We start from the raw sequence: 15,614 nt of genomic DNA, 5'->3' as shown, positions 1-15,614 counted from the left end.
GTAGGCCAAACCGCCTCAAGGCAGGAAAGTGTTTTCATATTCAATTCAGTTGTTCATGTTTCCTGAAGTCAATACTGGAAGTGAATCCAGTGTATGATTAAAATTGAGAAATCTACAAATTTATTCTATGTTTCCTAAGAAGCTGAAAACTAATTTTAATTCAAGGGAATGCATTTTGAAACTCCAAGATATACTCTGATAGGAAAATGACATTATGAAAGCATTTGGAAAAATACACCAATAAAAGTAGTTTAGATTCAGAAATCTTTATTTCATCAATGTAGTTATCTGAAATACGTACATACATACAGAATTTGAACATAATAGATATAAGCTATATAGTAAATTAAGATTTTTTTACGCATATTAGATGTTTAAAACATCATCATCATCATAAAGTCGTCAACAGCGGTAATATCTTGTCTGCAATAGTAGCACACTGTAATGTAATCGTGAGAAGAGTCAAATGTAATCTTTGATATAAATTGAACTAAGGTTTAACGGTTCATATGAATATAAACTAAGGTTCATATTTTGAAAAAAGCTTGACATTTGAAAGAAAACCGCAAGAGCAAAAAGTGACAAACTTTTCTATACAATACTCTGTGATGGGCCACATATATTCTTCTAATATTATAATGGATGTTTTTTGGCGAATGAAAAATGCTTAAAATAGTATGTAATATATAAATATTTAACGTACGCGGGTGATGTTTGGTGTGTGTATATGTGTGTAAATGACAATAATTCCATAATTTGATTGTAATCTTATCAGGTGAAATTAGAATGTAACATGATCTCATTGCCTTTCAAGATTATTGTGTAATACTTTACATGTTTAATGGAAATGGATGAATCTTAACACACACACACAAAATCATTATCACAAATTACAAAAATGTCATGATGATGAAAACAGATTGTTTTGCAAATTAGTTCATGATGTAGTAAACGTAAACAGCATTAACACTAGATTATTATTCTGTTAATGATTATGGTTAAAAATAATACAAAATGAAGTCTTGCAATAGAAGTGGTAAAGCCAGATGGGCTGTATAGGACACACAAAAATACAATACTATTCAACTTCATCTACCGCATGTTCACGCTCTCACAGATATACAGCACGCTCGCACACATACACAGACACTTATGCAAAGTGGAGTGAGCCTGAAGTTGAGGTAGGGACAAATTCAAATAAAAAAAGCAGAAAAATGGCTGAATATAGTCTGCTTAAAGCTAAATAAGAAAAAGATTTAGCTATTGGATATACATAGTCTACTCCTCTAATCCAAGTAACTAAAGATTGAAACGAATCACACTTTACAAATGTAATAACACTTTACACATACGCTTTCTTAATCAATTTAAGTCTTGTTCAGACTAACACTGACGACTTTAATCTGTAACTAAGTACACAGGGTCAAATTTAACAAATAACCCATAATATTGCTTGGCCTTATAAGCACAGTGCACGCATGTTAAAAATCACTATAACGACAATCAGCAGATTTGGAAAAAACATAGGCCTACACATCCAACTATACTTTAGTTACAAATGTTCGAATCTTTTTCTAAACAATAATAACATCAATTGTGCTGTAATTGTGGTATTTGTCCGAAACAGCCAGAAAATAAACGATTTAAATTTTTCACCACGAGCAGAACCGGCTTCATACTAGAGGAGAAGTTAGTGGCAGGGGGGAATGTGTCAGCCTTAATCGACTCTGAATACTGAAGTGCAATAACAAGGACACAAATTCACATCACTTATGAAATAATAAAACAAACGAATAAAAAAAAAATAGAACGGAACATATTGAAGAGGACAAATGCGATCGGTCACTTCCCCTGCCTACTTACAAATGTCGAAAAGCACCGATCACTCGGTGGAGCCGACAAGTACAACATAACAGTTTATACAATTTTGACAATAATTTGCAAACACTGCATCACAGTTACGACACGTCTTGATCTTCCACATCCTGCAATTGCTCCTTCTGTTCAGCTTCTCCTACAAACAATAGAAAATAAATAAGTTGAACATAATTTTCACAATTGCATCACAACAAACAAAACAAGACTTTATGATAAGGCAGAATCCCTCACTACATTTTCACGTTAATTCGGTACGGTACTTTTATTAAACGCACTGATCTGAAGAGGTCACTCGATCGATATAATACGGTCACCTCGACATTAAACATTCATTTAAAAATCACTAATGACATAGTAAAAATACAAACGATACATCCTTGTGTAGATACATCCTAACAACAATTATCTTGATAAAAAATAACATTACAGCAAATTCTGATCGCAAATAACACATTTCAATGGGAAATACGACACTCTTAAGTTTTGTGTTTGCCATTCATGATGTGCTTAGCATATTAAGATGACTTTGATGCATTATGCATAAATAAATCAAGTTTTATTCTTTCAAATTCATCTTTCTCTGTAATACTCTATCAGAAAAATCATTCAATTATGAAAGGAAGGTGATTCATTCGTTTCAATTTATTGGCATCAATAATAACGTTCAATTATTATTGAAACACTGAGTCAACACAATGGTATAAAAGCTAACCTAACGTAAAACATTATTCTCAAATATCTTTTGACATGCAAAACTGGAAGGTAGTGCACCTAATGTCTGAAGGACTCTAATTCTGTACACATTAAGCACATTTCATTCAATATGATGTCAGGTATTTTCATTATATGTAACCTCAGCAGAAAATTCAACATTTCAAGCAAAAATATAGATTGTACAGCACAAAACAGTATCTCTAGTGATAGAAGCAGAAGAAGATTTCACGAGTCTTAATTTAACTTGACTATAATACTTTGGTTCAAGTCACACATCAGGACATAGAAATCAATTGCACTTCACGAATCACTTGTAAAAATAAAGATTAACTTGCATAATGTACATTTCTTGACAATTGGTTTGTATCGTGCAACATAAAATCTTTTGAACACTCAAGCACAATTTAATGAAATACCATAATTCTAAACAGTACGATTTCAGTGAAAAGTTCCCTATATAAAATAAAAGAATTGTATCACAATCTGAATAAAATAATAAAAAAAAATTCATTGATAATATGGATGATATTTTTTATTTTCATCAAGTAGAGTGGCTTAGATGACCAAAACCATCAATTGTTAACTTGAAGCTAATAAATACCCTGAATGACTTCAAATATTCTAATAGAATTTAAACCTAGAAATGCTAGAGACAACTAAGTTTTATTCAATAATAAATCTGATGATAAAATTCGAAGTTTTCAGAAAATAATGTCATGAATTATTTTTTAAAAATGAAATGGCAAACAAAACTAAGGTAGTAGGTAACAAATAACCAGACGGTCAGCAGTTTCATGCAAAACTTCGAGACCACATAAACATTAAGACACTCATATACAAAAGAAACTTTGAAATCATAATATGATTTGATAAAAAATAAATCCAGTTTCAAAAAGACAAGCATGCGACTGGATACCACACAGGGGGAGACTTTCGTTGCTAACTCACCTTCGGCTTCTCCTGTTAAATAATGCAACGAAAGAAAAATCATTGTAATTACAGAACTATTGTAACTAATTTATCACATATCCAAACAAATCACTGACTTAAAAAAGGAGCAATCATCTCAAAAACAAATAGAACAGATTCCCTCAAAGTTTATTAGTGTGTGAATAAGTTCATGGACAGTTAGATGTCAAGATGTATCCCCAGAGACTAAAAATGCCTAAACTTGAATTATATAGTTTTATTATCATGTAAATTAAATCATCTACAATGATCGGGAGAGAACTATAGGCTGAGCCCAAAGTGACCCCTCCTGAATTTATGATGAGAGCCTTCCAAGAACTTGGGTTACATTTCCACTTCCATTAATATGATGATTATAATAGTTATAATCAAATGAGGCCGGATACATAGGTCTACGCAAAACTTTTTTTTGGATTAAATAAGCTTTCACTATCTACAATATTGTACAAAAGGTTACCTGAATGTTTCACATTTTTGGGAAGTTAGTAAGGTTACATTACTGTAATCAATAATTCGTAGTTGTAGTAGTTTTTTCTTCATTGCAAATATTTGTTCCAAGATCCATGTACAATATCACTTTACAATTTTGATAAATTGTTCATTTCCCCTCTTTCAGAATTCACAGTGAATGTTTTCTGAAGAAAACAATCCTCTATACATAAGAAACAATGAAGGCTAATAATCAGTTTCTTGTGCTTTTTTTAGGATGGAGAAACCTCTTTCAACAGCTTATTCGATCAATTATTGATTTACTGAAGTATCTTTTCAAGTGAAATGTTAAATGTGTTAATCAACTTAGTTTTTTAGACTTGATTAAACCATTTAATTGTCAAAGCGAATATGCCTATTAAATAGTGTGCATTTAAATTTTATTCTATCGTATTAGGGAAGTATGTAATAACTTTTATCAATTTTTCATATAATATTATGATAATAGTACGAAAAGGACACGTCGAATTGTAGAAGAGATATCCTAATGCATAACACACATGTGAAAGAACGAACAATACCATTCAACATGTGGTGTAGATTAAAAGTATCTTAAAAAAGGAAATAATGTGACACATTATTCTGAATAATCATGATTAAAGTAGTTGAAAAAATATATGTTACGTTATAGAAGTCTCCTAATACAAACATATTATTTTGTTTCTGTGTCCCAGAAACATGTGTAGGGATAAACTGCGGTTCATGCACTAATTGCATAGAGGATGGTTATCATTATAAGTTATCTGAATGTTACTATTATGTGGTTATTATAAGATAACATCTGATTTATCCACTAATTACATATTCATGTATGAATTATAATGGAGTCAGTTTGAAAAGAATGTCACACCACATCCACCTTCTCATTGAATTACCAATAAAGCATAGTAAGAAACCATTAACTAACCGTCGCCTTGCATGTCTGATGTCCAAAGGGTCAAGTTGTCTCTGAGAAGCTGCATGATCAATGTGGAATCCTTGTAGCTCTCCTCAGACAATGTGTCCAATTCAGCGATTGCATCATCGAACGCAGCCTTCGCCAGACGACATGCTCGATCCGGTGAATTCAGGATTTCGTAGTAGAAAACCGAGAAGTTCAGAGCCAGTCCCAATCTGAAAGAAAAAACCTTCGGTGTCATCATCAAACCATAGGACTTCCAATTACATTCGGGAAATTGAAATGTTTAGGGGCTAGGACTAATTATCATTGAACAAAAATCCCAATTCAATGCTGAAATCACCTTGAAGACTTCTGCTACTGTGAATATTGACAACAGGGTAAACAGCTAGAGATGGAAATTCGATGAGCGCTACTATACAAAACTTATTTGTAGCCCGGGAACAAATAATGTTTGTATAGTAGCGCTCATCGAATTTCCATCTAGTTGTTTACCCTGTTGTCAATATTTGCAGTAGCAGAAGTCTTCAAGGTGATTTACATTTACAGGATTCAATTGAGATTTTCGTTCAATAATAATTATTCATCAAGTTAATTAGCATTTGAACAAATGCAACTTCCAATTTATTTTCATCGGTAGTTAGGATTATCATTGTTTTCTCTTTCCCATATTTGTAAATTTAGTGAATTATCTGTATTATGTGAGTTTATCCATCAAGTACAAACTGCAATGTCAACACTTTCAAGTGGTTTCAATGACTGGAATTACAAACACTTGTGATTTCCACTTGACATTATGATTCCACATTGATACAACAAGGAGAAATCGCTAAAGTAAACCAAATAATTGGTGCGATTCAAGCATCCATCAAAACTTTAAATTAAATAAAAATCTAGTCTACAATTTGTACCAGATCTTTTCTTCATTTTCCAAGACATGAGAGTGACTTCAACAATAAAACAGAACAGATGACCCAACCTGAAAAATATACCAATATTGATGTCATTGACCTCTAGGTTCGAAGGTGGAAAACTAGTAAAAGTTTTAATAAAATACTGATTGAGTATTATATTGCAGCCAGCTAAATCGTGATTCTCCAAGACTTGGGAGAATTGTTCAGCAATAAAATAGAACCAAATGACCTAAAAGATAAACAAATGTTCCAAAAAGCTATAAGCTAATGGTACAGATCATTCAACAATCCCTGAAATATTTATTTGCGTTACAAAGGTCGGTCATATTGAGTTAGATGAACAAAGTCCATAATGAATCTGAATACTGTAACATATATTTATAAGAAAAATGACATTGCAAAAGTACAGATATTCATAATTAACCGAAGCGAAGCTGAGGTCTTACTTTCGACTCGATCGGCTTTTGTCTGTTTGTTTGTACCGCAGTTACAGTAGCAGTTATTGTCCGATTTGGATGAAATTTGGTATGCAAGTTCTTTGAAACAAGGCGCAGAAACGTATGTGTAACGATTTTTGATAAGACCTCTGGTTTTTTTTTGTAATTTAAAAAAGCCGTAGACTAACCTCTATCCAAAAAGGATGTGTCTTTGAAGATACAATTTATGTCCATACTTTTCGCATCTATTGTTACGAGCACATGGTGGCCGAGTTGGTTAAACCGTGGCTTTTCACACTGTGGGACCCAGGTTCAATTCTCGTTCTACCAAATTTGTTTTGCAGATGATACTAATTGTTTCATCTTATTCTAATAATATATCATTATAAACTAAATTATTATTATTAAATTGATTTATATCAAATTAATTAGATAAATTATTTTCAAAAAATCTTTATTGTATTGGAGTCCAATACTGCAGTTGTAGAAAAAAATTTGTATGTAAAGGTATAAAGGTTCATTTGATTTTCTTTTTGTGTAGTTGATATTGTGGTAATTATTCATATTGAATGAAAAAGACTAAGAAATTGTCAAAAAACCACATATTTATTGATACTTAGAAAGACCGGTTTCGGTGATCACACCATTGTCAATCTCTGATAAACTCTGATAAAGACCGAAACCGGTCTTTCTAAGTATCAATGAATGTGTGGTATTTTGACAATTTCTTAGTCTTTTTCATTTAAAAGGTAAAATTTGTATGTATTTGATATAAAGGTACCTCCTTGATAAGTCCAGTATCCCTTCAAACAGTGTCTCTAGCTTAAAATCAATGGAGAAAGTGAGTCTCAGTGTCTCAATGGAGAAAATCAATGGAGACAGTGTGGCTCAGTGTCTAAATGGAGAAAATAATAGATGACATGGCTAAATCTTCACAATATTCTGTACTTATTGTACTAGCCCTTCTCATTGGATTGAAAGTTGTATTCATGAGCGAGGTCTACTGTTCGCAGAACTACTAGTAATCAATAGGTACTTGAATTGTTGAATGTTCTCATTCGTGGTATAAAAATGAATTGTACTTGTCACTTTGAGAAGTTGAATGTAGTCATGACCAGGGATTTATAGAAGCAATGAAATTCGCAAGGTGATATTATTTCACTCCTAGCAACTAAAAAATCGATGACAAGTGCTCCCAGTTGGATCTTTTTGTACATTTCCTCCCCCCCCCCTAAACAAGGGTAAACACAGCTAAAATTCAAGTATTCCGACATTAAAAACGAAGAAACAAAGAAGAAAATTATAATTGAAGAAAGAAAAGTACCTGATAGGGTGAGTGGGTGGAAGTTCTGTCATAGCAATGTCACTTGCCGCCTTGTATGCTACGAGTGAATTCTCCGCCGCTTCTTTCCTGTCAGTTCCAGTGGCAAATTCTGCCAGGTATCTGTGGTAATCTCCTTTCCTATTAGACAAATTCATTGAAGACAATATTATTTTTTAAAAAATGGCATAATTCACTCATTTATATGTTGAATGCATTATTATTTTCATCTTGAATCTTCCAAAACAGAAATCTGAACCAAATAAATGATTGTGAGTGAAGCTTTTCCTCCTCAATTTTACAGATACCCTGAGGTTTTAAGCATTCGAAAACATCCAAGATAAAACAGATCTCTACATAAGTTGAGAATTGCAATTGATTTATGTTTTAATTGGTTACATACAGTGGAATATTTCGCTGCTAATCATCCTATTCAGAGTGAGGAATTTACAATTGAGACAGTAAATATTCATCTCATATAGTTTTACTGATTTTAAACGAAATAATTTTTTTATTGTATCTGTTTTTCTATGTTATTTTTGTGTAAAATTGGTGTTGTACCGTTGGAAGTTGAATAAATAAATCAATAGTGCTCTTCATTATTCTTCTGATGACAGAATACGAACAATTACATTGGCAAGCTTGCCAATCATAAGCTTATGATTGGGGAATTTCATAACCGAAAATGTTCTACATCTAAATCTCCTAATTAGTGTTCACAATTTCAACAAATGAATGGAAATTTATACAATTATATTATTAATCTGAAATGCTATGATTGAATCTCAATTTTTAAGACGATTGTTTCAAGATCAATTAATTAACAAAGAAACAAAAATGCTTAAGGAATACAATATCTTCCAAAGTGGAGCAAATTATTTGATAATTCAAGAAATATTTTAAATATGCTAGAACAAAAAGTGTGAATTACGTGCAAATTATTCTCTTTCAACCATCTCTCAATCAGATGCAGTGTGATTTCTAACCTAAAGATTGAAGATACATGGGAATATAGTATTAGATAGATCCTCACATTTTGTAGTAGAAAACTTTGGATTCGCCGGTAGAAGCACAGGGAATGAGATGTTTGTCAAGAACTCCAAGAATGTCAGAGCAGATATCTCGCAATTCCTTTTCCACCTGCAAGCAAGATAATACCCTTTCATGATGTTGTAGCATTAAATTCTACTACATCTTAATAAGAATAAATTTTAGGAACACCCTGATCACATGAGATAGGCAGCAACCTCTTTCATCTCAGATCACAAATTAATGAGAAGACGTGTAAAGCTGGATTCCCAGATATCAGTAGCAGAGTCCGTGTTTGGTTCAATGAGAATATTCTTCTCATGAGATCTAATGGGACTATTCATACGCGCTCGGTCGGATTGAGTGGCAATAGTCCCATTAGAACTCATGGAAGGAATATTTGCACTGAATCGGAAAAGAACACTGATACTAATAAGTGGGACCTTAATAGTAATGTTTTTCTACTGATTGCATAAAAACTACCAAATTTCATCTAACATGCTAATTACTAATTTTCAGTTTCAGCCGCTGTTAACTTCCACGATGGAATTTTATCAACAGGAAGTGAGAATAAGTAGAGAAGCCCATTGAGTGTAAGATGGTTCTTGGTTGAATGGTGAGATCAGAATATGGATATAAAGAAGGCAACTGTAAGCACGATCGAGAGAAACAAATTAATTTGATAATATGAAGGCCAACTGCAGGCCCATTCTGAAATTGAAAGCCATTAATTGTAACAGTGAAGAGTAGAATTAGTGGGATCTCCGGACTTTCCGGTGTCTGGTCTCTTTTCAAAATATTCGGGTAGTCCAAGGACATCAAGCATCCAAAGAATTCATATCAGTTTGTTTTCACCTGAAAACCTAACTTTCACATACATAGCTTTGCAAGCATATATTTCCAGTTAACATGCAAAATTATTGACCACCAACCACAACTTAAGTATCTCATAGTGATCATAATCATATTATTGGGGTACGAACAGAACGGACAGGTCGACACGTATAGATTTAAGTTCGCTATCGACATTCTATATCAATAAATCCAATTTTTTATCATTGCAAGGCTGTTTAGTGTCATCGATCTTCACCGCGACTTACTCGTTCTGTTCGCACCTTTAAAGTGAAGATAACTGAAATATGAACAGAAACGTACGGTTAGTGATTATGAAAGTTAGATTCAATCCATCGGTAATTTACCTGAGTCCTGTAGGTGCGGATCATTTCGAGTTTTTCTTCGGCACCTTTGTTCTCTTCCTTCTGTTCTATGCTGCTGATTATCCTCCAGCTAGCACGCCTGGCTCCAATCACATTCTTGTAGGCAACTGAGAGCAGGTTCCTCTCCTCGACCGTCAATTCGAGGTCGAGTGAGGCTACTTTCTTCATGGCCTCCACCATTTCTGCAACAAAAATAAAAAACTCCATAAATAACCCATAAAAATTGCTACATCTTCAACTACGTGTATTTGTCATACTCATGTTGTACTGCTCAAGTTCTACTGTTAATAATGATTAGACAAAATATAATGACCTACTAATAGAGCTGCGCTGCCTAAACCCAAGCTACTCTACAAGAATGGTGGTGATGATTGCAGGAGTACTGGGGGGCATGAGATGAGACTCTCATTTTCGGCCAACATTATTCCAGCCTGTGAGAGAGCTGCTATTGTGATTGCAGGTTAAATGCAGAAATCTGTCATTCTTGGATCACTCAGTCTACTCAGAGAAAATCGTTTAATGGTAACGGACCCAGTATGATTGCTTACCACATGGACAAGTGGAGCAGCCACTCTGGTGGAATCACTAATCACTCTCCCTTGGGGATCGGAGCCCAGGGAAAGGGTAGTCAAGCAAAACCTCATGAACAGGAAATAGTAATAATAATGGTTTCTGTTTACAAAATAGACAGGCCATCAAGGCATGTCCATAAGGGAACAAGATCTAAGAACTCCAAAGTCTTCCTAAGATGCTCTTCAAGTTAAATTAGATTAATTTATAAAATTAATTTTATTAATTTTTATTAAATGTATCATTTCATTATTTAGATCGTATCTTCAAGATGATTTAAACATTGAAGAAAGATATTCACAGTCTTTCCTAAAACGTTGATTAATTTATTCACTTACAAATCGTTTAAAATTAAAATTACAGAAGAATCGAATCGGTTTTCGATGTTTGTAAATAAAGTCATTTGCATTATCACAACTTATATTAGAATACCCACTCTGCAAGTAAAATGTGCATATTAAGCACGGTATGTAGAAGTAGACTTAATAAAATGAATTTATTGAATTTGATGTATACGTTTATAAGATTACAGACAATCCCATAAAGAAATTGTGACTTAACTTGAACAAATTTGATCTCAACATGATTCATACTTTCAGCAGATAACATTATTGAATAGGGACAGTTGACAAACTTTTGTAACTTGTCCCAGTAATAGGTGGTCATACTCTTCTTAAACAACCGTCATCATTCCTAGCCTCATTCGTATTTCATATCACTGAGTGGTTGCATTGCAATTGCATTGGAGTGTTCGATGACAGAACCCCCCAAAACAGAACACATCTTCTCAGAATACTCTTCTAAACAATTGAAAAAACATAGTTTTATTTTTGTCACATCCACGTTTATTATACTCTTGTACAGGACTGCAGTTTCGTGTTGAAACTGAAGCCTGTTTCAGCTAAAGATATGTTGGATTCAACACGAAACTGCAGTCCTGTACAAGAGTACAATAAATGTGGATGTGACAAAAATAAAACTGTGTTTTTTCAATTATGGTGCGAAGCCACAATATCAATTCTCATTCAACAAATTTTATCACTTTTCTGAATGTTTATTCAAAACAACCGATAAGGAATTTTGTAAATGACACACCTTCAAGTTGGTACTGTTTGAGATCAGAAACAAAAAATTGAAGATGTCAAAACTATAATTATATTAGTTTCATTTTGGGCAAATTCTATCATAAAATCCACCAGTAAATGCTCATGGGCCTAATGTTTAGTTGATAACCTAATGTTGAGTTGATGAGTAGATTACCAATCATTATTAATCATTGTATCTTAGAGATGCAGTCTATTATAGGAGCAATCATCATTTTCTTCGCAAACTATCAATTTTATGAAGGATATACTGACTTCGGATAAATTTTGCATCAATAGGAAATTAAAATGGAAAAATAATAATTTTTACTGATGAGAGTGAGAAGAAACTTCAGTTTTCCTTCCTGGTTAGTTGACCGAAATAACCAATCGCCTTTGTAGTGGTTACATAGAAGTAGATGAATGTAATTAATAACAGAACAACAATACGTTCCATGAAAAACCGTACAAGGCTTTATTTGCTGTCATAGCACTTGACCAGACTTGTGATGACAAAAACCATGTGGCTACAGACCACTTCAAGATTTTGATAAAGATGAGAATGGCATTTGTAAACACGAATAAGACGAGTTTGTTTACTTGGTCAACTTGGGGTTATTCATCAAGTTAAAAGCGGCACTATTATTGAGCAAAGAAAGATACATTGTTTGGGCGATTCACTTCTGGTGCTGTTTCATTTAAATTTCATTTCATTCATTTTAAATTTTGAAGTGATAAACCAGTTAGTAATCCTAACTGAATTTTTTCCTTAACTGAACTTTTGAAACATTTAACAGAACATTCAACTCAACAGAAACATTTTCATCTGAATTCGCAAAAAATCCAAATCTATTGGTTCATAAAAAAGAGTATTGTTGGCTTCTTTCAGATCCTCATTTTATGACAATCAATACATAACTTATACCAAACGACTATCTGTGATTTTTTGAACCATCAACTTACTAGTACATAAAATAATTCACAAAGCGAAATGTAATCAATCGACATTCCCAGGTTTCCAATACAATATTCTTTATTATTCCAAGTGAGTTGTCGATTGCAAAAATTCAAATGAATAATTGAACAAAAGAGATAAAATTCACATTTACAATGACGAGGTGATGTACACACGGATGTTGATTGTTGAAAAATTATATGAATGCAAATGTCTGATATGATGTTCTACACAAGATAACTTTTCACCAACCTAAACAGGAAAATTCAGTTAATTTGAGACAAAGTAAAAACCAATTTGTGAGCATCAACCAGAGATCTATCTTCATAATACAATAGTTAGTTTTCAATACAATCAATAAAACTTCTAACAAAATCTTGAAATGAGAATTTGATCATAAAAATAAATAAGAACATTGCATATCAACACTAGAAGAATCGTCAAATGAATCAATAGAGTATGGATTTAAATCATACGAACTACATTATGAAAATCAAATGAATGAAAGAAGCGAATAGCAGGGACTTTTCATATACTTAATCCTGTCAAACGCCTCAATCACGCATTATTCAACAAAAACAAACATTAAGGATGGAAATCATTAAATAGAAAACTGAAGAGGCATGCTGATGAAAGGGTCAGAAATTGTAAGCTGATGGTTTGCCACTTGAACTAGTAAATTCGAACTATTATTTTGAAAAAGTATAAAAAAACCATGACCCTAGCAACTCAAAATTGATGCTTATCACCATTCGTAGTACATTAACCCTCAATAACTTACAAATACTTATTCCAGTAGAGAGATCTTCTAGATTCTAATAAGAATCTCAAATTTGAAATAACTCATAATCGATAATTATATAATTTTCAAAATTTCAATGTTCATGAAAATATTTACTGTTGGAAAACTAAATAATGTTTGATTGTAGATAGATCAATAGAACTAAAATAAAGAGTACAAATAGCAAAAGTCACATTCGATGCCAACACATAGTTATAAATGTATTCGTCTATCATTACTTCTTCTTCTTATTGGTTAGAATTTCAGTGCAATAGAATAATGTACTGCCTAAATCATATGAAATACCGTAATTTCGTTTGGTTGGGATAACAAATATTGAGTAAATGATTCTAAATTGTCACTTATCAACTATTTTTGATTTGATGACGCAATAATCAAGTCGAAATGAAAAAGTTTTGAATTTTATTTTAGAATGATAAATTTCATTACATAAGAGTGGGTAGCCAAAGGATAACTGTAGATTAAAAGAGATAAACATTTTTTGAAAACAAGTGTCACTGCAGCGAAAGTTATGCCGATAGACATGATAACGCCTCCTAGAATTTTTGACATGATTATGACTACTTAATAACTGAAGATATTTTTCATTTTGAAAATAACTTCGTACTGTTTAGGACACTGGTTGCAATATCAGAGAATTCTCTCTACAACTTTAGCTCGAAAAATATTGCCAGTGTTCAAGACCTATCTATCATGAGAAATTCACTCATTGTATTATTTTATTTGTATCACAAAGGAAAGCATCAAGATATGGGTGGAATAACTGTCAATAAGATAATTCTAGAAATAATGAATAGAAAAAAGTGCGTAATCGTCTCGGCTACTTGGGCGTCTTCCAGTTAAAAGTCTACTGACTTCGGATACGGATAGAAAGTTGAATTTAAACAGCTATCGCAAACCGACGCAACTTTAGCAAAACTAATCTGATGATTAAACTATTTTGAAGCAAAACAACTTGATAATTGATTAAGAGATGGTCTGATACAAGTGATATTTTATAGTGCTTTATAGCTTTAATATATATAGATTCACTCATCACTCAGTACATGCAATAGGTTGTATGTATATATTTTATATGTAAGCCCGATACATATTGACGTACAAAAGAAAATATAACAAATTACACAAATTATGTAAAACTAATCAGACGTATGAGATACTGTAAAGCATGGCAATAGGCCAATATATCTACACATAGAAAACGACTTAGAACGTATGGTGCACCTAATAGATTACTAAGATACAAGTAATTTCAACACATACTATAGACCAACTTAGAACTCAATAACATTCAATTCCGCATTTAAAAAAATCTGTAATCCTCAGATAAGTTAACTCATCAACTGTAAGATCGGTGAAAGTTAAAAGATGAGTGGGATGAAAGCAATAGTACATAATGTTAGTTATTGATGACCAGGGAGTAAATGCACATAAATTGCAACACGATATTTACGATTGATTTCAATCTGCAACAGTATGATATTATACTGAAGCCAATAATTTCGACAAAATACAAAATACCCATAGCCCTAGGCAAATTGTCAGCATGATTGTACATGATAAAATAATGAACTCTTCCTACTTCGTTATCGAATGCAATCATTATCAGTTGTAGGTGCTGCACCAAAAAATAATAGAATTCAAAGGAAATATACAATTGTTAGGCTTGGACCAGCATTATACAAGTAAGTAGGTACTAGGCTTTAACAACTACGGGGTAATAGCCTATCTAACATAAACCTGAACTATTATGACATTTCAATTTGCTAATTGGGCTAAGGCACATAATACAATAGATTGACTCTTTATCGAATGATTAAGCGAATTAGAATAACAACTATAAGCAAACAAAGACTGAAGGAACTATTTTCAACAAATCTAGTTAGCTACAAATGAGGGCTATGGCTATCGGCATTTTCCCCTTAGCGACTTTTATATTGGGAGTGATGGATCAGAATTGAAGTTTACTTACCATCGTAACGTTCAGCTTGTTCTGCTAGTTTAGCTTTATAAACATTGTCTTCTCTTTCAGACATTTCGGATGAATTTGGATTAACTTCCAACTAATTACACTTGGATCACTACAGCTCTATAATAGACGAATCTGAACAAAGATGGCCACCGAACTGAAATTGTTGTAGTCTTTCGGCTCCCAGTTTATGATAGGTGGAACATTAGGCGGCTCTACACTGGAAGCGATCGCAGCGCCGTCTTGTCAATGTAAATCAGCCTTGTGCTCACAAATCATAATATTATATTTCCATCATTCTGAATATTTAATTTTCTTGGAAAGAAATATGAAATATTCCTAACAAAAATTCTGAATACCAACGATAACA

At 32.7% G+C, this 15,614-nt stretch overlaps 1 protein-coding gene across 2 annotated transcripts; it reads right to left on the bottom strand.

The window, feature by feature from the left end:
* Positions 1-247: 247 nt before the first annotated feature.
* LOC111051339 (14-3-3 protein epsilon) lies at positions 248-15,467 on the bottom strand. 2 transcript variants are annotated; one of them, XM_022337834.2, is made up of 7 exons: positions 15,248-15,467; positions 9,849-10,048; positions 8,654-8,760; positions 7,624-7,761; positions 4,958-5,163; positions 3,541-3,552; positions 248-2,014 (listed from the first exon to the last, which is right to left on the bottom strand). In XM_022337834.2, the coding sequence occupies exons 1-7, from the start codon at positions 15,309-15,311 to the stop codon at positions 1,959-1,961; spliced, it is 783 nt and encodes a 260-aa protein (XP_022193526.1). In that variant the 5' UTR covers positions 15,312-15,467; the 3' UTR covers positions 248-1,958. The 2 variants fall into 2 exon arrangements, with proteins under 2 accessions (XP_022193526.1, XP_022193527.1); XM_022337835.2 differs by lacking the exon at positions 3,541-3,552.
* Between the last annotated feature and the right edge of the window lie 147 nt (positions 15,468-15,614).

This window comes from Nilaparvata lugens, chromosome X, assembly GCF_014356525.2.
Source record: "Nilaparvata lugens isolate BPH chromosome X, ASM1435652v1, whole genome shotgun sequence".
In the NCBI taxonomy this organism is placed as follows: domain Eukaryota; kingdom Metazoa; phylum Arthropoda; class Insecta; order Hemiptera; family Delphacidae; genus Nilaparvata; species Nilaparvata lugens.
The sequence above is the reverse complement of the archived record's forward strand: the minus strand, read 5'-3'. Positions and strand labels throughout refer to the sequence as shown.